The sequence below is a fragment of the Microtus oregoni genome, unplaced genomic scaffold (genome assembly GCF_018167655.1).
Source record: "Microtus oregoni isolate MIOR12 unplaced genomic scaffold, Mior012 000007F_ref0000211, whole genome shotgun sequence".
NCBI lineage: Eukaryota > Metazoa > Chordata > Mammalia > Rodentia > Cricetidae > Microtus > Microtus oregoni.
Window position 1 is genome coordinate 10,194,432 of NW_024543066.1, and position 19,467 is coordinate 10,213,898.

The window sequence follows — 19,467 nt, forward strand, 5'->3', positions numbered from 1 at the left end:
AACCCACTGACATTTGTCCATCTCTTCCAACAGACTATATCCTTGAAGTCAGGCAAGTCATGGGTTTTGTGAATTCTAGCCCTGTTTTTCACATTCGACAGAAAGAATGCTCAGGAAGTTTGTTAGTGCACACATGAATAAAAGACCGTACTTTTCTGGGGGAAAAAATTGGGGGCGGGGGTGGAGAGCTGTTGAGACAGACTCTCACAGGATGATGTCTAGCTGGCCCTTAAGTACGTACACCAGAAGAGACTCAGATTTAGAGATCTGAACCCCTCCCTCTTGTTCCTGAGTGCTGGGATTAACAGCGTGCACACCTACACCCTGCCAATTCTGGTTCTTTTCAATTGTTCATATTGTAGGGTGTGTAAGTGGGCGTCTTGGGTGCCACGGCGCGCGCGTGTGAAAGAACAATTGTGCGGTCGGTTCTGGATTCCAGGGATCGCAAATTCAGGTCACGAGACCTGAGCTATATCGCTGGTACCTGAATTCTGGAGCTCACCAAGGCACCAGGGGTTAGCTGTCACCTCCATCAGTTTCCCACACAGGATTCAGGATACACATCGCAAGACTGCCGGTAAACCCAGACTTGTTAACGGAGGCAGCAGGCTTAGGCTCAAGGTCGTCACCCAGTTCTAGCTGGCTAGACGTATTTATCTCACAGGGCTGGTGGGAATCCAGCTCTAGTTAAACGAGAATACCAAGAGAGCCTCCACGTAGCACCCACCGATCCCTTCCACGGCCATGCGAACCCAAGCTTTCGGGTGTCCGCTGCTTCCGCCGGATGCGCCCCGGTCCGGAAGTGACGCGCTAGGGCGAGCTGAGAGGCGGTGTGCGTTCTCTCTCTCCTTTGCACGCGGTGCAGGAAGCCGGTAGGCCTGAGCTGCTCGTGCTGAATAATGCCGGGAAAACTCCGCAGCGAGTCCAGGTTGGGATCAGACGCGGCCGAGGAGAGCATGGAGAAGCTGCCGAAGTCAAGCGACAAGGTGAGGCTTGGGGTGCCGGGCAGAGCCGGGCCCGGCAGGGAGCGCGTGGCCCCCGGCAGCGCTCAGCCGGCTGGCGCGTCCCCGGCCACGCGTTACGGGCCAGGCTTGAGAGAGCGCGGAAGGGGTTTGCTGTTCGCGTCACAGTGAGGACTGGAGTCGCAGTCAGCCAGGCCTGAAACTGGGGCACATGGGCGGTATCTGCAGTGACACACGCACACGGATCCCCCTTTAAAAAAAAAAACAACCTCAGAAAACGAGGTGATGCAGGTCTTTCTAGTATTTGTCGTTTAGATCTGCGTGGAACTGGAGTCGGGCTAAGTGAGGGGATCTGTGTGAGCATGGTTAAATCGCCTTCGCTCTTCTTCCTGGGATGAGATTTAACATGACAGTCTCTGACGATCAAAGTAGAGCCGTAGAAGGGAACGGAAGTTGTCCTAGATAGAACTCTTGTGTTGCGCGACTTAGTTGACGTTTTTGCTGCCCTGCGGAGGTTTTTAGGTAGGAGCCTTTTAAAGAAACAGAAATGGATTTGGATAAGGTGGAAACCGCATGGATCAAAGCGTTCCGGGTTTGCATCCGCGTGTTCTGCCGTGGCGTGCCGTAGTCAGGAGGGAGGGACCTGCCTCCTCGCTTAGGTTCCAAACTCTACCTCTGACTAATTTTCACATATGGTAGCACGTGTTGAAGGGGCGGGGAGATTATCTATAATCCATTATTTTTAAGATGATTTTTGTGGTTATCGGGTAGCAAACCTTGGGCCGGTCACATGTTGGCAGGTGATGTACCACTGAACCTTAGCGCGGCCCCAGCGGTTCTCAACATGTGGGTCGTGACTCCACAGTATCAGATACCCCGCGTATCAGATAATTTGCTGTCCGATTCACTGCAGTAGCAAAATCACAGTAATGAAGTAGCGATGAAAATCATTTTTGTTGGCGAGGTCACCACAACATGAGGAACTGTGTACTAAAGGGTTGCGGCATTAGGAAATTTGAGAATCACTGGCGTGGCCGGCGATTTGCGAGTAGAGGGCAGGCCGGGGGCGGGGGTGGAATTTAGCGCACTTCAGTTTAGTTCCACGCTTCTCGACTCCTAATTGGTACAAGTTTTCAATACATGTCCATTTAAATAAAGTCTATGTTTGTTTTAAGTATGAGAATGATAGATTGGATTTTATTAGTAGTCTCTTCATATAGTGTCATTATGTAAATTCATTTCGTCCGTTGAAGTATAAATTTCATGAGTGTTTTTGCCATATAGGGAAAAGAAACCCACTTTTGAGAGCACCTGTCTGAGGGCATAACAGTTTCTCTTATAGTCACTTTGAATCGTGCTGGGTCACCGTTCCTGTGTGTGCCCGTGTGGATGGGCATGCCTGCTCCTGCGTGTGTGGAAGCTAGAGGTCAACCCTGTGTGGGTGGGGTGTCTTCTAACACATCCCAAGTTTCTCTCTGAGTCTGGACACCTCTGGTTAACCTAGGCTCCTGGCTCCAGCCCCACCACTGGGGTGACAGGCGCGTGCCCCTACACCCATCTTTTTACAAGAGTGCTAGAGTTTCCGGTTCAAGTTCTCGTACTTGAACTGTAAGCATTTTGCCCCCTGAACCGTTTCTCCAGCTCTTGGGCCCTTTTTGTAGGGTGTAGCTTAGAGCCTTAGGGGTCCCTTAGAATCTCCGGGAAAATTCAGTTTTGTATGATTGGCCAGTGTGAACTGAAGAGGTACTGGGGGGAGCTCCTTTAGGCCCCCATGACGGTTATATATACATATCTCCATTGTGCTAAGAAATGGAGTTAAAACAGATACTGTGGGGTTTTTTCTTAACTAATTTTCTTAAACCTTTTGAAATTATAATAGAATTACATTAAGCGAGGTGTAGTGGTGCGCGCCTTTAAATCTAGCATTTGGGAAGCAGAGACAGGCAGATCTCTGTAAATTCAAGGCCAGCCTGCTCTACAGAATGAGTTCCAGGACAGCTAGTTCTATGCGATCCCGTCTCTAAAAATTATATAATTGCGTGATTTCCCCTTCTTTCTCCTCCATGTAACCCTCACCTTGCTCGCTTTGAAATTCCTGGTCTCCTTTTGAATTGTTTACATGTGCACACACATACACATACATTCCTAAATATTCTTCTCCATCCCCATTCTACCTGTATGTATGATTTCAGGGCAGATTTTTTTTTTAACTTATACAGTGTTGAAATGCCTAAAGCTGTGTTCTTCATAACTATAAGTAACCCTGAAATAATCCAAAATTGGTGGATTTTACACAAGTATAGTGGGTTTGTTCAGTGCTATGCTGTCTTTATTAATTTCTAGAAAACTAAAAAAGAAAAGACAAAATCCAAGACCGAAGAAGCAACAGACAGAATGGAAGAAGCTGTTTCCTCCAAAGCCAAATCAGTTAAAAAGAAAGGGCCTGCAGAAGATGATGTGGATCCCCCTAAGCCCAAGAAGACCAAAAAGCAAGAGGAAGCACCTCAGGACGACACTGCTTCTAAAAGCAAGACCTCCAAGAAGAAAAAGGAGCCCCTTGACAAGAAGTCGGCCTCTGCCAAAACCAAAGAAATAAAAGCTGAGGAACCTTCAGAGGAAGACGCAGATGTTCCTAAGCCCAAGAAGATGAAGAAAGGGAAGGAAGCAAATGGAGACATTGGAGAGAAAAGCCCCAACCTGAAGAACGGATTCTCTCATGCGGAGTCGAGTGACGCTACTGGCGAAGACAGCAGTGAGACAGAGAAGGTGAGGCTGGCTTCCCTTTCATCGGTTCTTATTGCGTGTGTTTGGTTGTGTGCGTGCGGACAACACTTGCAGGAGCTCATTCGTTCCCTCCACCATGTGGGTCCTGGGGACTGAACTTGGCAGGCTTGGTTTGAGCACCTTGCCCGCTGCTCTCTCACCAGCTGGCAGAGTAGAGTAGGGTGGACTGCTGTAGAGAAGGTAGACTGTTCCGTTGCTTCAGGGAATAGATAATTGCTACATGTAATTGTAACATTTTAAAATTGTTTGGGTAGTGGATGTTGAACCCAAGGCCTTAAGCATACATGTTATTTTAATAGGAAATTTGATATGTCAGCACCTCATTGGGGTGCATAACAAGCTCTGGGAGAGCACTTTGCATCAGAGAGTTGATTTCACCCTCCTTCAACACAAGGTTTCTCTGTAGCCCTGGCTGTCCTAGAGCTCACTCTGAAGACCAAGCTGGCGCCAATCCTCCTGCCTCTGCCTCCTGAGTGCTGGGATTAAAGGTGTGCACCACATTAAGTGATGAGGTCTTACTGTGTATTCTGCCTCCTTGTGCCTCTCAAATGCTAGGAATAAAGTCATGCACCAGTCCTCTTTATACTTATTAGGCATTAAGGCAGGTTGAGACGGTCTTGTAATGTTCCCAGCCTGGCCTTGAACTTGCTGTGCAGCACACAGCCGAGAGGGTGTGTTGAGATGAGGGGAAGCTTGCAAGGATTGGTTCTTTCTCCTCTTCAGGGCCTGAGATTGAACTGGCTGACGTGTCAGGCTTAGGCAGCAAGGCCTTTTCCCAACTGAGTGATCTCACCAGCCCCTCCTTGATTGGTTTTTAAACTGATGTATTTAGGAGTGCTTTTTTTGTGTTTTTAAGGACATTCAGTTTTTGTGGAGGGCTGGAGCAAGTACCATGGCATTTGGATAACTTGTGGAGTCAGTTTTCTGTCTGCCCAGTGGGTTCTGCTGATCAAACTGTCAGGCTTTGGCAGCCTCTGCCCCAGTCTGTGTGAGAATAGACTCTTCAGAGGCTTCCTTGTTCACTTGCTTGTGAGTTACTGATTTTTGTGGTCTTGTTCTTTGATAGGAAATACCTGTGGAACAGAAAGAAGGCGCTTTCTCTAATTTCCCCATATCTGAAGAGACTATCAAGCTTCTCAAAGGTAAGATTGCCTGGTGTCAGAATTTGAATTCACTCTCTTCGTTGTGGTGAATGGGGACCAATTCTTCCGGTAGGCATCTCTGCCATGGTGGAGTAGGCTGGTGTCTTGATTCAGTTATTAAGTCAGTATCTAGAAATGTGAGCCTGGCTTGCTTTCTGTGATCTCTGTCCTCTTCTAAGGTCCCCAACACCGAAAATAAAACACAATAATGCCAAGTCACATGGTTGATTTGTTCACAGCTCGTGGGGTGAATTACCTGTTTCCTGTACAAGCCAAGACATTCCACCATGTGTACAGTGGGAAAGACTTAATTGCCCAGGCACGGACAGGAACCGGGAAGACATTCTCCTTTGCCATCCCTTTGATTGAGAAGCTTCAGAGTGGGCTACAAGAGAGGAAGAGAGGCCGTGCTCCTCAGGTAACTATCTTAAGCTCATCCTAGGCCTCAGGTCAGCTCCCAGAAAACCCATGAGCCCAGTTTGTATATGCTAATTAGTATTGGGTTCCTCCAAGGTCCTTGTGCTCTCTGGCCATAGGCTGGGGTGATTCTTTGAATTGTTGGCTACCAGCTCTATATGTCTAGTACTGTGATCTGTCCTGGTTGTGATTGCCCATGCTCACTCTAATGTTCTTATCCGCGTTAAAATGCTGGATGTGCCTGGGACTCACAGACTTGATCCTGAGTGTTTAGTTACTTGAGACACGGTCTGTATATAGACTTGGCTGGCCTCTAGCTCATGGCGATCTACCTGCCTCTTGGTTGCTGGGGTTGTAAAGTCAGGTAGTACCATGGCTTCTGGGTATAGTTTTTGCTGTTAATCTGGAATGAACTGAGTGAGTGGGCCCTGCCAGTTGTAGTTTAAGTCTAGGCTTGGCCTCCATCCGGCCCCTGGACTTTTGGTTTACTCTTCAATATCTCTTGAAGGTTGTTGAGAACTAAATCAGACTAATGCGTAGAAAGTACTTTTAATAGTGCATGAGGCACCTGGGAAAACTGTTCCAGCTAATGTTGGTGAAGCCCCTCCAGGTTGTTTTCCCCAACTCTAGTTCTTCTCCAGAGCAGCAAACATTTGAACACGTTCTTCTAATTAGCTTGATCACGGAGTCTTAGAATATTGCCTGGGGACTGTCTTAGTGGTTTTGTTTATGTAGCATGTGATATCTATTGCGAAACATGATAAATGTTTAGGGTATATGTCACGATGAGAAGGATGACGAGGCTGGAGAGGTGGCTCAAGAGTTAAAAGCACTGGCTGGCTGCTCCTCCAGAGGACCCAGGTTCAGTTCCCAGCTCCCACTTAGTGGCTTACCTCAGATTACAGAGGAACAAGCACTCTCTTCTAGCCCCCTCGGACACTGAATGCACCTGGTACACAAAAATAGAAATAAATAAACCTTTTTAAAAGGTAGATGAGTAGGATGAGTTAATCGTGAATTCTGGAGTGGTTGAGAAACATACTGTGCAGCACTTTGAAGTTCCGTCTTTTCTCGTTCAGGTACTAGTTCTTGCACCTACAAGAGAATTAGCAAATCAAGTGAGCAAAGACTTCAGTGACATCACAAAAAAGTTATCGGTGGCTTGCTTTTATGGTGGAACTCCCTATGGTGGTCAAAGTAAGTAAGTCAGTTCAAAAGCCAGGGAGGGAAGTGTGCCAGCCATTGTTCTGGATGCCTTCTCCACTTGAATTCTGTCTTTATCTCATTTCGGGGTTCTCTGGGCTGTTTAAAGGGCCAAGAGCAGGGTTCTGGGTGATTCAAGGTAAATCTTAGGGTGTTTATTTGCCTAAAGACTGCAGCATATCAAACTCGGTGTGCCGGGTTTGCCTCTTTTACATGCGTGTTTCTTGCTGCAAGCAGACTTTTTCACAGGCATCAGCTAAGGTTGCAATTCCTTCTTCCTACCTATTGCATTCTGGTCTGATCCTCTCTCTCGCTCGCTCTCTTCTCTCTGAAAGGAGGATGAGGCATTGGCACAGATGAGTATGGTTTCCATCCTCAGTGACCTCAGTGACCTTGGAAGGCCTGGGTTTAATTGAATTTTGACTGATCACATAGTAATTAAGGTGTCCAAGTTGCTTAACTTTTCTATTTTTGAAGGTTGTATTAGATAATGTAAGGTGCCCAGTGTAATCCCTGGGCCTCCTTCCACACGTTCCCAGTGTTTCTATGCCTCATTGGAGGGTTTGCCCTTCTGTGCTGTCTTACACTCCTACACCCAGTTACCCTACAGAATGTTCCTATTTCTTAGCTACACGTAGTAAGTGACACACTTGGGGAGGTTGAGGTAGGAAAGAGGGCTGGGCTCAAGAGTGTTTAGAACTACATATTAATGCTGTTTCAAACCCCGCCCCCCCCCCCAAAAAAAACTTCTTTTACTTGTAGCATGTTACTTTATAGCTGTCTAGTAAGAGTTGAGAATGAGGGGGCTGGAGAGATGGCTCAGCAGTTAAGAGCATTGTCTGCTCTTCCAAAGGTCCTGAGTTCAATTCCCGGCAACCATATGGTGGCTCACAACCACCGGTAATAAGATCTGGTGCCAACTTCTGTCTGCAGGGACACATACAGGCAGACCATTGTATACATAATAAATAAATAAATTTTAAAAAAAAGAGTTGAGAATGAAAATGTGTGTAAATGGATACGCCATGCTGGTAAAAGGAATTTTAAGTCAAAGCAACTCTTTTTGCTGGAATCTTTTATAGTCGAGCGAATGCGGAGTGGGATTGATATCCTGGTTGGGACCCCAGGTCGTATTAAAGACCACCTGCAGAATGGAAAGCTGGATCTCACCAAACTTAAACATGTTGTCCTGGATGAAGTTGACCAGATGTTGGACATGGGTTTTGCTGATCAAGTAGAAGAAATTTTATGTGTGGCATACAAGAAAGGTAAGCCCCAAATTTAAGGGATTGATGGAAGGGTGGGGTCATGGTAAAATTGCCTTCCAGGAGATAAGTAAGGATACTTACTCAAGGAAACTTATAATATGTATTTTTTTTTTATTTAATTTTGTTTTTTTTTTGAGACAGGGTTTCTCTGTAGCCCTTAATGTCCTGGTACTAGCTCTTGTAGACCAGGCTGCCCTTGAACTCACTGAGATCCACCTGCCTCTACCTCACGAGTGCTGGCATTAAAGGTGTGCACCATCTTGTGACTAAGATTTGGAATTTTTAAAGCCAGCATTCTACAATTGGTAAAAGCTTGGTGGAGTAAAAGAAAAATTTCCTATTTATAATTAGTTCTAACAACTAATTATAAATCAGTGTTTACTATTCAAACCCTGTCAAGGGATTGGGCATGATTTATTCTTCCATCTACCACTTTCTGCCTTTATTCATATAGAAGATTCTATTTACAGTGGCTCTAAGCAGCTGTGGTTCTGCATGACTGGGAACTGGTTGTATAACACGGGTCTCCTTAAGTAGAGCTGCTGGTGTAGTTGTGAAGTGCACTGAAAGCTTCCACCAGCTGTTCCCTTTGAAGAATCTAAACACCATAGTGCTCCTAAGTCCAGACGGCTTTGTCATTGGGGATGCTGAGGATTGGCTGAAGGCCTTGTCACTGGAGTCTATATTCTTTTAGACTTACATATTATATATATAGTGTTCTGCATCATGTATGCCTATACACTAGAAGAGGGCACCAGATTTCATTACAGATGGTTGTGAGCCACCATGTGGTTGCTGGGAACTGAACTCTTAACCTCTGAGCCATCTCACCTCAGATTCTGGATTCATAAAATGCAAAGCTACTATGAGTTTTGTTACAGGCTGTTTAATTATGGATCCATGCTGTTTGGTACCTGGACTTGCAGAATTGCTTGTCCAGTTTGTGGACCTCCTTCATGGGACAGATTTCCTGTGTGAGTGAGAGAAAAGACAAAGGCTAGAAAGTAAAATAGGTTTCAGAATGCTTTGAGCATCCTTTCTGATGACAAGTTATTTCAGTTTTTGTGTATTGGGAGTTTTCAGTATTTTTATTTTTGTGTCTTTGATGTGTGACTGGCCACCGGTGGCTGTTCTTAATGGTGACGCACCCTGGAGGTGCCAGGTGAGGTGAAGTACTGTGTGTGCAGCCTTGTTTGGATTATTCACACTGACTTCTTTTTCCCCAAAGATTCTGAAGACAACCCCCAAACATTGCTTTTCTCTGCAACTTGCCCTCATTGGGTATTTAATGTTGCTAAGAAATACATGAAATCTACATACGAACAGGTGGACCTGATTGGTAAAAAGACTCAGAAAGCAGCCATAACTGTGGAGGTAAATGATTCATTTAGTTGCCGGAATTAGTATTAAATTGTCAGTCATTTTGTTTCCTGTCTGCTAGTTCTAAGATTCACAATACAAGCTCTTTTTCCAGATAAATACTTAGTCCGTATGAAGAGCCAAGTAAAGTGCATCTTTCTTATGTATGGTGTCTGTGCTTTCTGGATTTCACCATCTAGTAGCCTGATTTCAGAGTCACTTGAAACCCTGTGTTTGAATTAGATAAAGTAATAACTTTTAGAATTTAGCCACTAGGAGCAGGGCAATCTGACACATCTTGAATCTGTTCCATCTTAGGCTCCGGTACCTAGATGAATTCATTTCACCCAAGGAGAGGCCTGTACAGATTGTATTTAAGTGGATGAAGGGGCATAGCACACGCAATCCTTTCTTGTCAGTTACTTGGTTTTCTGCAGGAGCCTGGGAGATAGCGTTTCCTGATTACATTAAAATGTAAAGAAGCCAGATGCTTTTTGGAAAGAGTCAAGAGGCCTGGGGACAGACCATGTTGCTCTTTTCTTTATTTAGCTTCCTTCTTTCTTCTAAGCAGTGGTGGCAGCAGACAGCCCTGTAAGGCCTGCATTTACTTCCTGTACCACGACATTAGATTTAAGAGTTGAGAAGGGAGACGTGAGGTCCCAGCAAGGCTTTATTAAGTGCCGTTTCTTCTCTTCAAAGCACCTGGCGATTAAGTGCCACTGGAGTGAGAGGGCAGCGGTCATTGGGGATGTGATCCGAGTGTACAGTGGTCATCAGGGACGCACTATCATCTTCTGTGAAACCAAGAGAGAAGCCCAGGAACTGTCACAGAATTCGTGCATAAAGCAGGTCGGTCCTTCCTTATCATGCCGGAAAAGACTGGGGCACCAGACACTCTTCATCTTGGACATGTTTGCGTCACCCAGTGACTTGCAGGTTGTGTTAGATTAGGGGAAGCTGCTCTGATGGTTGGGGTTTATGTCATCGATTAGTCCTGCCGTGCAGGTGCTGGTTCTCATGAGATCTACACTCATAGTCTGTCTTGATGGTTTCTCAGCCTCGGAGAGTGATGTTGGGCTGAGGGTTGTAGGCAATTGAAGGTTTTTCCATGTAAGACGCAGATGTAAGAAGGCATCTGTTTTTCACTCTAATGTTTCTGGAAGGAGTATCTCCAGATTGATCCCTTGGACCTCGTGGAGGGTGGTGTGGTGGGTTTGTATTCTTAGGTTAGTTTATGTCTTTACCAGGATGCCCAGTCGTTGCACGGCGACATTCCACAGAAGCAAAGGGAAATCACCCTGAAAGGTTTCCGAAATGGCAGTTTTGGCGTTTTGGTGGCGACCAATGTAGCTGCACGTGGCTTAGACATCCCTGAGGTTGACCTGGTTGTCCAAAGCTGCCCGCCGAAGGTGAGGCTTTTGTTTGTTTTTGTTCTTTTCCTAAACAAGAATAAAACTTTGCTTTGGGTTTTGGGGTACTAAAAGTTACTTCCTTGACTTTTATGTGGTTTTCCTTAAATTGGCTGTCGGTCATGGTAACATACACCTTTCGTTCCAGTATTCTGTGTTTGATGGTTTGAGAGTTTCGGGCCAACCATTTGCTACCTTGCCCGGCTGTTTATTTACTTTTGTAGTTTTATATCATGTACTTTAAATCTTGAACGCTTGCAGAAGAGAATATAACCTGTTGATAACTTGTTTTTATGTAGTGTCTTGCAGTGATAGGACTTAGGCATATGTCTTTAGATGTCTGCCCCCGTTTCTGATTTCCACCTTTCACCCTCAACCTGCCCCCTTCATATTAGTGTCTTCCAGCAGTCTCCCCACTCCTCAGGTAAAACCTTTTCTCATAGGGTCTTTCCTTTTCTGAAGTCTATACAGTCAGTTTCGGTGGGTTTGTGGGTGGGTAGGTAGGTAGATAGATAGAAAGTTAGTCTCTGCATGTGAGAAAGAACAGTCAGTGTTTGTCTTCCAAGTTGGTTCTTTCCATTTTCCTGCAAATTTCATCATTGTATATTTTGTAATATAGGTAAATTCATTGTGCCTGTAGACATTTTCCTTATCCATTCTTTGTTGGACATCTAGGCCGGGTCCCATGTCTTTGTTGTGTATAGATATAGTCTAACTTACTAGCAAGTTTTTTAAAAGACTTGATGTATTGTTAAAATATATTTTAATACTTTTACTGCAGCCACTTGAGGCTTGGCAATACACATACCCTTAGAATGTTTGCACACAGGATAGGAAGCACTGTTGGGGAGGTTTTGAGACTCAGTTTCATTCACTGACCTGTGCATGCTGCTTTATCTTATTTTTATCACTCATGTGCTTGGTTTCCATAGGATGTGGAGTCCTACATTCACCGTTCAGGGCGGACAGGCAGAGCTGGAAGGACAGGGGTTTGCATCTGCTTTTATCAGCACAAGGAAGAGTACCAGTTAGTGCAAGTGGAGCAGAAAGCGGTAAAGTGATTTTTTAACTTGAATTCGACGCATGCTAAGTTCTGAAGGCAAGATCAGTCTTTAGGACCATGGCTGAAAGTGTCTTAGATACGGGTTTCCCACGGTAGAAGGCTAATAACTTATATTTGAAAGGTAATTCTTGGACAATAGTATGAACATGACCAGAAATACTTGAGGTTAGAGTGTGGAGAAGGGATAGTGGGGAAGAGCATTAGAAGGATGGAGGGAGCTGGAGTATGGTACATGGACCTACAACACTGAGGCAGGAGGATCACCATGAGTTTGAGGCTAAATATTCTTACAGAATTGATAATATTTATGGATGATTCCTCCTCTAGGAAGACCTTAGCTGCTCTCCCCTTACATTGGGTGGGCTTCAGTTAGTGCCTGCCACACAGAATAGAGAGTGGTGTGTCTGATATGAACGGGAGTCCATTGCCTTCAGTGGTGAAGTGGTGTCCCTGATGAGAGGTGGTGAGATGGACGTTCACCTGTGGGATGCATTCTGTCCCCAAACCCATAGGCTCAGTCTACGGACGAGAGAAAAGGCATCAGACAGTCTCGCATTAAAGGTCAGCCTATAACATACCTCCTCAGAACTTTAAAAGCCCTGGAAACCAGAGATAGATAGGCACAGAATAAAGTGGATTATTTGGTAGACCTAAGAAATAAGTTACTTGGGCTGGAGAGATGGCTCAGCGGGTAAGAGCACTGCTGCTCTTCCATAGATCTGGAGTTCGAATCCCAGCAATCATGTGGTGGCTTGTAACCATCTATAATAAGATCTGGTGCCCTTTTCTGGTATGCAAGCAGAACACTGTATTACACAATAAATAAAACACCAAAGAAATAACTTACTTAATCTCAGTAGAAGCAGTAACCCTTATTCATGAAGTTGTGGTTTGTTTTCTTGTAGGGAATTAAATTTAAGCGGGTAGGTGTTCCTTCTGCAACAGAAATAATAAAGGCCTCCAGCAAAGATGCCATCAGGTGCGTTCTCTACCGTCACCACAGTCTGTTTCAGTGCTGCTTCTTGGACCTTTAAAAGGTTCTGTATTCCTTCCAAAGCCTTAATATAACCAGTTGCTTTATACAAAACAGCCAACTTGATAGAATAAACATCCATGTTTCTTGTCATCCCTGCCTGTTTCTCAGGGGAGCCACTATCTGTAATTGGGTTTGTGTTGGACATTTTAAGGATGTTTCCCACTTTGTGACTGGTTGGGATTATAGGCAACATTCCAGATCTTCATTCTGTATTCCCCCGTGGTAGAGTGAAAGCTGGTGAGGGCAGGGGTTGCTCAGCTGTTTCTCAGGAAGGTTGTAGTGGTAGTGACCTCACGGTGTAGGATCATCCTGTAGGCTGAAAGATTTTCAGCAGATTAGGATTTCTTGCTGTGGTCCCTGTGCATCATAGTCTGGAGTAAGTAGGGTAAAAGTTGTGTGAGCCAAAATCTGTTCTGCATATGCGTCTGCTGAGCTCAGAATGCAGCACAGTTACCGCTGTAGATGTGTGACATGCTCGTGTTACAACAGGCAGAAAGGGTCAGGGCCCCAGAAGTCTGCAATTTGCACTTAAGTCAGGATGGTGAACAGTTGTCTATTGCAGCCCCAAGCCGGGGCTGGATGTTGGCAGTCTCAGAACGGTACCACATCATGCCTCTGGGCTCAGGAAGTGAGTGCTGTAAAGTGACAGTGAAGATGGAGAAGGCGCCTAAAAGCAGCTTCCCAGGACCTTTGTAACGACTTGAGGCCTCACCTGACCAGAGCTTGCCTGAAGAGCAGTGGCCAGGAGTGCAGAAGATGTCTGCCTTGAGCCATATTTGGTAGGGTTACCTAGGGAACAGTGGCGGAGTGGTGCTGTAGTCAGTCACCCTTGCAGCTTACCTGGGAGTTTAGGAAGTTGGTTTCTCCTGAAGCACGCAGTTTGAGTGGGTAATGAGTAGGCAGGGAGCCCATGAGCGGTGAAAGTGCTGACTGTCATTGTCTGTTGAGAGTACTGTGGAGTACTTACTAGTTCAGGAAGTACAGGTTTAGTGACGAAGAAGAGGCAGGTTCTAGTAGTGTGTAAGAGGTGTCCTTTAGAGTGGTGGCTGCCAGTCCAGCCCACTCTGCATAGTATACAGATGCACTGCTTTGATATTGCCAAGACAGTGGCTATCCTCCAGAAGATAACACCTCAAAAAACTGTTTTAAGTCCAATATAGAACATTTGTTTGAGATTTCAGAATATAAGCAGCTATAGTTCTGTCCAGTTCTAAAAGTAACACATATGTTCGACACTGTATACTGTTGCAGTATGGGGGCGGGGCATGGTGCTGCACACCTGGAATCCCTCCTGATAGGAGGGAGAGAGTATATAGCTGGTTCTAGGCGGATGTCTGAAGACCCTGTCCCAGAGAGCACAACAAAAGCAAACAAATGCGCTCTTGAACCTCATTGCATCCCATACTGTCTTCTGTCCCAAGGGAGCCTGGAAGCAGTGTGGTAGAAGACCCTGTACTTCCTGTCCTCTTGTCTCCACCTCCTAAGTGCCTAAGGCACACGGCAGCACCTCCAGTTTCTGCAGTGCTAGGATTAAGCCCAGGACTTGCCTTCATGCCAGTTTAGCCACACCCCTAGTTGTGCCAATGTCCATTTGAAAGCTTGTTTATTTTCAGTTATTGTAGTGCCACGTATTAATTATTCTCTAACAAATTCACTCTCAAACCACAGGCTTTTGGATTCTGTGCCTCCCACCGCCATCAGCCACTTCAAGCAGTCAGCTGAAAAGCTGATTGAGGAGAAGGGGGCTGTAGAGGCCCTGGCAGCCGCGCTGGCCCACATTTCAGGGGCCACATCAGTCGACCAGCGCTCCTTGATCAACTCACAAGCGGTAAATTTTGGGTACTTTATAAAATGATGTAAGCAAGACTAAAAGAGTTCATTTGAACTTCCTGATTGATTGGCTTAACCTCTAGGAGGTGGGAAGGCACCGGCTGTGTTTAGCTATTTTCCTAATTAAAAACAAACTTAATAGGGCAAAACAGATAAATGTTTCCCAGGGATGGATTGGGAGGAGAAGGCTAATACATAAATGGCCTGCTGCCAAGCCTGACAACCACAGGATCCACATAGTGGAAGGAGAGAACATTTCTGCACCTGCTCTCTAGCCTCTACACGCAAGCTCACAGGGAAACAAACGAATTAAAATGTTCTAAAACCGAGTGCAAACCCACTGTCCTGAGTGTTGAAATGGTGAATTCTTTTGATACAATGAAGTTTCCTGTTTTTCATGAAGTAATTGTAGACCCATGTGGCATAAGATGTACACAGATTCCCTGTGCTTCAACTAGTCCCTCCAGTGCAGACTTGAGAAGAGTAATGACTGGATACTGACATTGCTGCTCTCCCATCAGTCTACCCACGCCCATTCTGTGTGGCTGGGTGGTGCACTGTCGAGGAGAGCCTCCCCCAGAGCCTTCCCTCCTCAGAGCAAGTGTTGATGACACTGATTGATTTTTCAAGACTTAATTTTTATGCTCTCTCTCCCTAAGGGCTTTGTCACCATGATCCTACAGTGCTCGATCGAGATGCCCAACATTAGCTATGCTTGGAAAGAACTCAAGGAGCAGCTGGGCGAAGGCATTGATGCCAAAGTGAGGGGGATGGTCTTCCTCAAAGGAAAACTGGTGAGTGTGGGGCCACAGCTTAGTTTCGTGGTTAGCTTTGTGACCAGGATGTGCCCTCTCCCGTGGTGCTGTCTCCAACCCAAACTGTTGTGTAATTATCACTGTACCTTTATGGGAAAATGAGAATATAAAGGGCAGATAAGTATTGGGGAACTGGTTTTGACTAAGGGATCCCTTGATGGTCACACACATGGATGTATATGGAAATCCAGAGCTCCGGTGTTAGGTAGGAAATGCATGATCAGAGAAGCCGTGAGCCTAAGCTGGGGGTCAACTTGTTCTGCTTACCAGCTCCACATTGCCACTCCTCCTACTCTTTACTGTGGGGATACCAAGCACCCTGTGCCTTATTCTCCCTAGGGCCTGACCTTGGTTGCTTACTGTGCCTTCCCCTCCACAGTGTTCTTTAAGACTTAGCTTTGACTCTCGGTGCAGCTTCCCAGGCTCGGTATACAATTCATTAGAGGAATCCTTACCTGTATGGCAGAGTTCTTAGGCATAATATTCACCCTGGTGAATTTTCCCTCCCTCTGATTGCTTACAATGAAGGCCTTAATCCCTGTGACCTATCTGAATGCCCCATTGTTCCGGGAGTTGGCCATGCATAGAGAAGCCCACGAATGTCAGGGTCCTTTAGCACCTGTCTGACACCTATGCTGTGACTGGGTAAATTTCTGGGTGGGGTGGGAAGTGTAGCTCAAATTGCCAATACAGGAGTAGTTTGGTGCTGTGCTGTTGGTGGCTTCCACAACTGAAAAGGAAAGTACTTATTATTAAAAAGATCATACCATATAAATTATATACCTTTTCTCATGTTCTCACAGAAAACTGAATTATGAAAAACTAGACATCAGCAATATAATTTTCTGCTTTTCATTGTGTCCTCTTGAGTATGGGTTAGCATGGCGGTCCTGGTCCCATTTGGAGCATTTCTTTACCTCCTGCTCCTTTTTAGGAGCATATGTTAGCCATGTTCTGGTTATCTAGCATCAGTATCTGCTGTTTCCTTTACAGCTTTCTTTGTATTTGGCAGTATCTGTGTGTTGCTTGGATTAACTCTTCCTTTCTTTGCTTTGCTTTCTAGGGAGTTTGTTTTGATGTCCGCACTGAAGCAGTCACAGAAATACAGGTATTTTCTATTATATTTAGTGTTTGTAGACCCAAATCATTCTGAAAGCCGAGTGAATGTGGGCCACAGAGAGCAGTCTCACTGATTTATTGTAACCTTGCTGCTGGCCTGCCTTGCTCCTCCCTGAAGGTGGATCCAGGGTCTGCCCAACTGCTCTGTCCGCGCTATCCTGAGCACTTGCCTATGCTGTGCTTCCTAGCACTGTGTGACAAGTGTGCTCACAGAGCTACAGCATGGCAGTAGTGAAATTTCAGGTGGAGAGTGAGGGCTGCCCCTCCAACAGACTCCACACTGCTCCCACAGCTTTGGGGGCTCATACTTGGCACAAGCAGCTTTTTAAGCACCTGTTTAACAACTTGTTCCTTGGAGACATGGCAACAGTTTTTCTTGTGGCTTTACCAAATTTCATAAAATCATGGAACAAACCTTCTACCTGCAGGAGAAGTGGCATGATTCAAGACGCTGGCAGCTCAGTGTGGCCACGGAGCAGCCAGAGCTGGAAGGACCCGTGGATGGATATCGAGGTGGCAGGGGTCAGCGTGATGGCAACCGCGGTGCATTCAGAGGACAGCGGGGTGGAAGCAGGAACTTCAGGGGGCAGGGGCAGCGAGGAGGAAATAGAAACTTCAGAGGACAGCGACCCGGAGGTGGCAACAAAGGCCAGAAGCGGAGTTTTAGTAAAGCGTTTGGTCAGTGAGTAGAGGCTAGCAGGAACTGTTCACACTGTGGACCCCACTGCCCTTCCCCCTGTCAAAGCCCCAGTGCTTCCTTCCTTTTTGATCATTTGCTCAGCCCCCATTCCTTGTAGAGAGACGGGCTCTGGACTGTTTGATCTAACATCATGAGCTGTCTTCATAGGAACCCAGTTCATCGTTTTCCAACATAGTGTCTAATTTTACAAAGTAAAGCCGGCCGTGGATCTGTCTATCCTTAAGTGTTGACTTTGCAGGTTCATCTTTGTGTGTGTGCGTGCACTGAGGTCTGATCTCAGAACCTCACGTGCCGAGTGTGCACACACCCTACAACTAAACTCCATCTCTACTCCCTAAGGAATGGCTGCCTCTGGTCTCTGGAGGACCATACATCAAGGGTTTTTTTCCCGTGATACTTGGCCTCCTGGCCTGTTGACAAACAGTCGCTAGTGTCTGTATGTGTATGCTCAGGTTTGATGCTGAACAATGCTTTTCAGTGCCTATCAGACTTATTAGCTGATTTGAACAGTTTGTGGTAAGCTCTGGATGTGGAGGGTGGAACACAGACAGTATAGATCTCTTCATAGTGTCTCCACATACTCTTGTTTCTCAGCAGAAGGTGTTCTGGTGAATTCTCCATAGTGTATATAGAAGTACATTTTTATAGGAGCCAGTGTCTTTAAAGTTAGGTTCCAAATGTCTGAAGTTTTTTTCATCAGTAATAAGCCTAGATACATGGTATTTAAGTGCGTGTGCCCTTCCTTTAGAAGATTAATTTGCCAGGAAGTAATTAAGGGAAGAGGGCTCAGTTGTTATTGCTGAAGAACTTTTCAGGTCTGGTGGTGGTAGCACATGCCTTTAATCCTAGCACTAGTCAGGCAGAGAGGCAGGCAGATCTCTGAGTTCAAGGCCAGCCTGGTCTAGAGTGAGTTCCAGGACAGCCCCAAAGCTACAAAGAGAAACCCTGTCTCAAAAACAAAACAAAACAAAAAATGTTTCCAAAAAGCCACAATAAAGGAATCTCATCTTCACAAGTGAGGAAGCAGGAGGAAGCTTGCTTTAAATGGTGACCACTGAGTCATGACTCTTCAAGGAACTGTATCTACTAGTGGGCAGAGTGGGACAGTGTTCTCAGTGGCCTGGATCTTAAGCCACAGCATAAGATCTGTTTCTGTTAGGCTGCTTCACTATTGAAAAGTTATCACCATTTAGAGAATTCCAAAACAAGCTGTACCATTGAAGTTGTTGCTTTGCGGGAACTGAAGAATTCAGCACCCGTCCCAGCAATAACTGACCCAGTTCTCCGCGGTTCTTTCTCTGGGAACCATCCCACCTAGCACAGAACCCCAAGTGGTGGGTCCTCATACCTTCCTGGAGATTCTCTACAGGGAATCGTAGGACAGACTCAGAAAGAAAACCAGAATCACATGCTCTGTCTTGTTTCCTCCAATTGTTTAGATCAGCTAAGATCGTCAGGCTCATCCTCTGATGTCAGTGTGAGCGGTGCCTCTGGCCTAGCACCACAGGGCTCTGATCACCGCATCAGCTTCAGTTTTCCACTCTGACCAGATGGTTCTTGTCCTCTGTGCTTGGAATTCTTTGGAAATTTTTCTTTGTTGATGACTGTGGCTTATATAAGTTTTGGTTTTGCCCAACCACTGGGCATGCTTTAGTGAAACCTTTCACTATTAGGATAAGAATTTGTGCTGTAGCAAGCTGATGGCAGAACATGCTGGCCTTTCAGGGGAAGAGGCTAAAACCTGGTTTTAGCCTATGGAAAAATGATCTGCCATAAATCAAACAATGAAGGGAAAGCTAAATAGTACACACTGTAAGTGAAGCATAGGTCTCTGAACAAATGAAGATAGGTTTCGTCTACATCCCAGAATCTAAACAATATTTATATGTATAATTTAGCTGTTGTTTGGTTTAAATGGGCTTTATTGGGAAATGTTATCATTTTTACTATTTTCTACAGAGAAAATATTTTCCAGTTTCAGATAACTCTGGATTTTGAATTATACCTGTTTTTCTGTTCAGTCTGTCTGTGTATTGTACATAAACTGTTTGTACCTTCAGATGACTCACTGTATAAAGTACTGCATTATGCCGTAATAAAGATACTAATGCTTTATAGTTCGCTTTGGTGGCTTTTGTTTTCTAAAATGAAAATAGCTTGACATTTTTATAACAATGGCTGCTAAGTATAAACTAGTAAGACTTGGGGCTAGTGTTGTAGCTCAGTTGGTAGAGGCTTACCTACCATGCATATTGCATTGAGGAGGTAGAAGCAGGAGGCACAGGTTAGGTTAGCATTAGTTAAATTCTCGTAAAAATAAAGCAACCCTACATTAGCATTCCAGTAGGCAATTTTATACA

The 19,467-nt window shown here is 45.4% G+C and overlaps 1 protein-coding gene across 1 annotated transcript; it reads left to right on the forward strand.

Annotated features, from left to right (window-relative positions):
* The first annotated feature begins 825 nt into the window (after window positions 1–825).
* Ddx21 (DExD-box helicase 21) lies at window positions 826–19,220 on the forward strand. The gene is made up of 15 exons (XM_041656041.1): window positions 826–986; window positions 3,306–3,728; window positions 4,813–4,888; window positions 5,128–5,306; window positions 6,385–6,502; window positions 7,591–7,776; window positions 9,005–9,150; window positions 9,835–9,984; window positions 10,383–10,544; window positions 11,477–11,596; window positions 12,513–12,586; window positions 14,312–14,471; window positions 15,133–15,267; window positions 16,352–16,396; window positions 16,836–19,220. Exons 1-15 carry the CDS (start codon window positions 900–902, stop codon window positions 17,091–17,093), a joined length of 2,319 nt encoding a protein of 772 aa, XP_041511975.1. The 5' UTR covers window positions 826–899; the 3' UTR covers window positions 17,094–19,220.
* The last annotated feature ends 247 nt before the right edge of the window (window positions 19,221–19,467 follow it).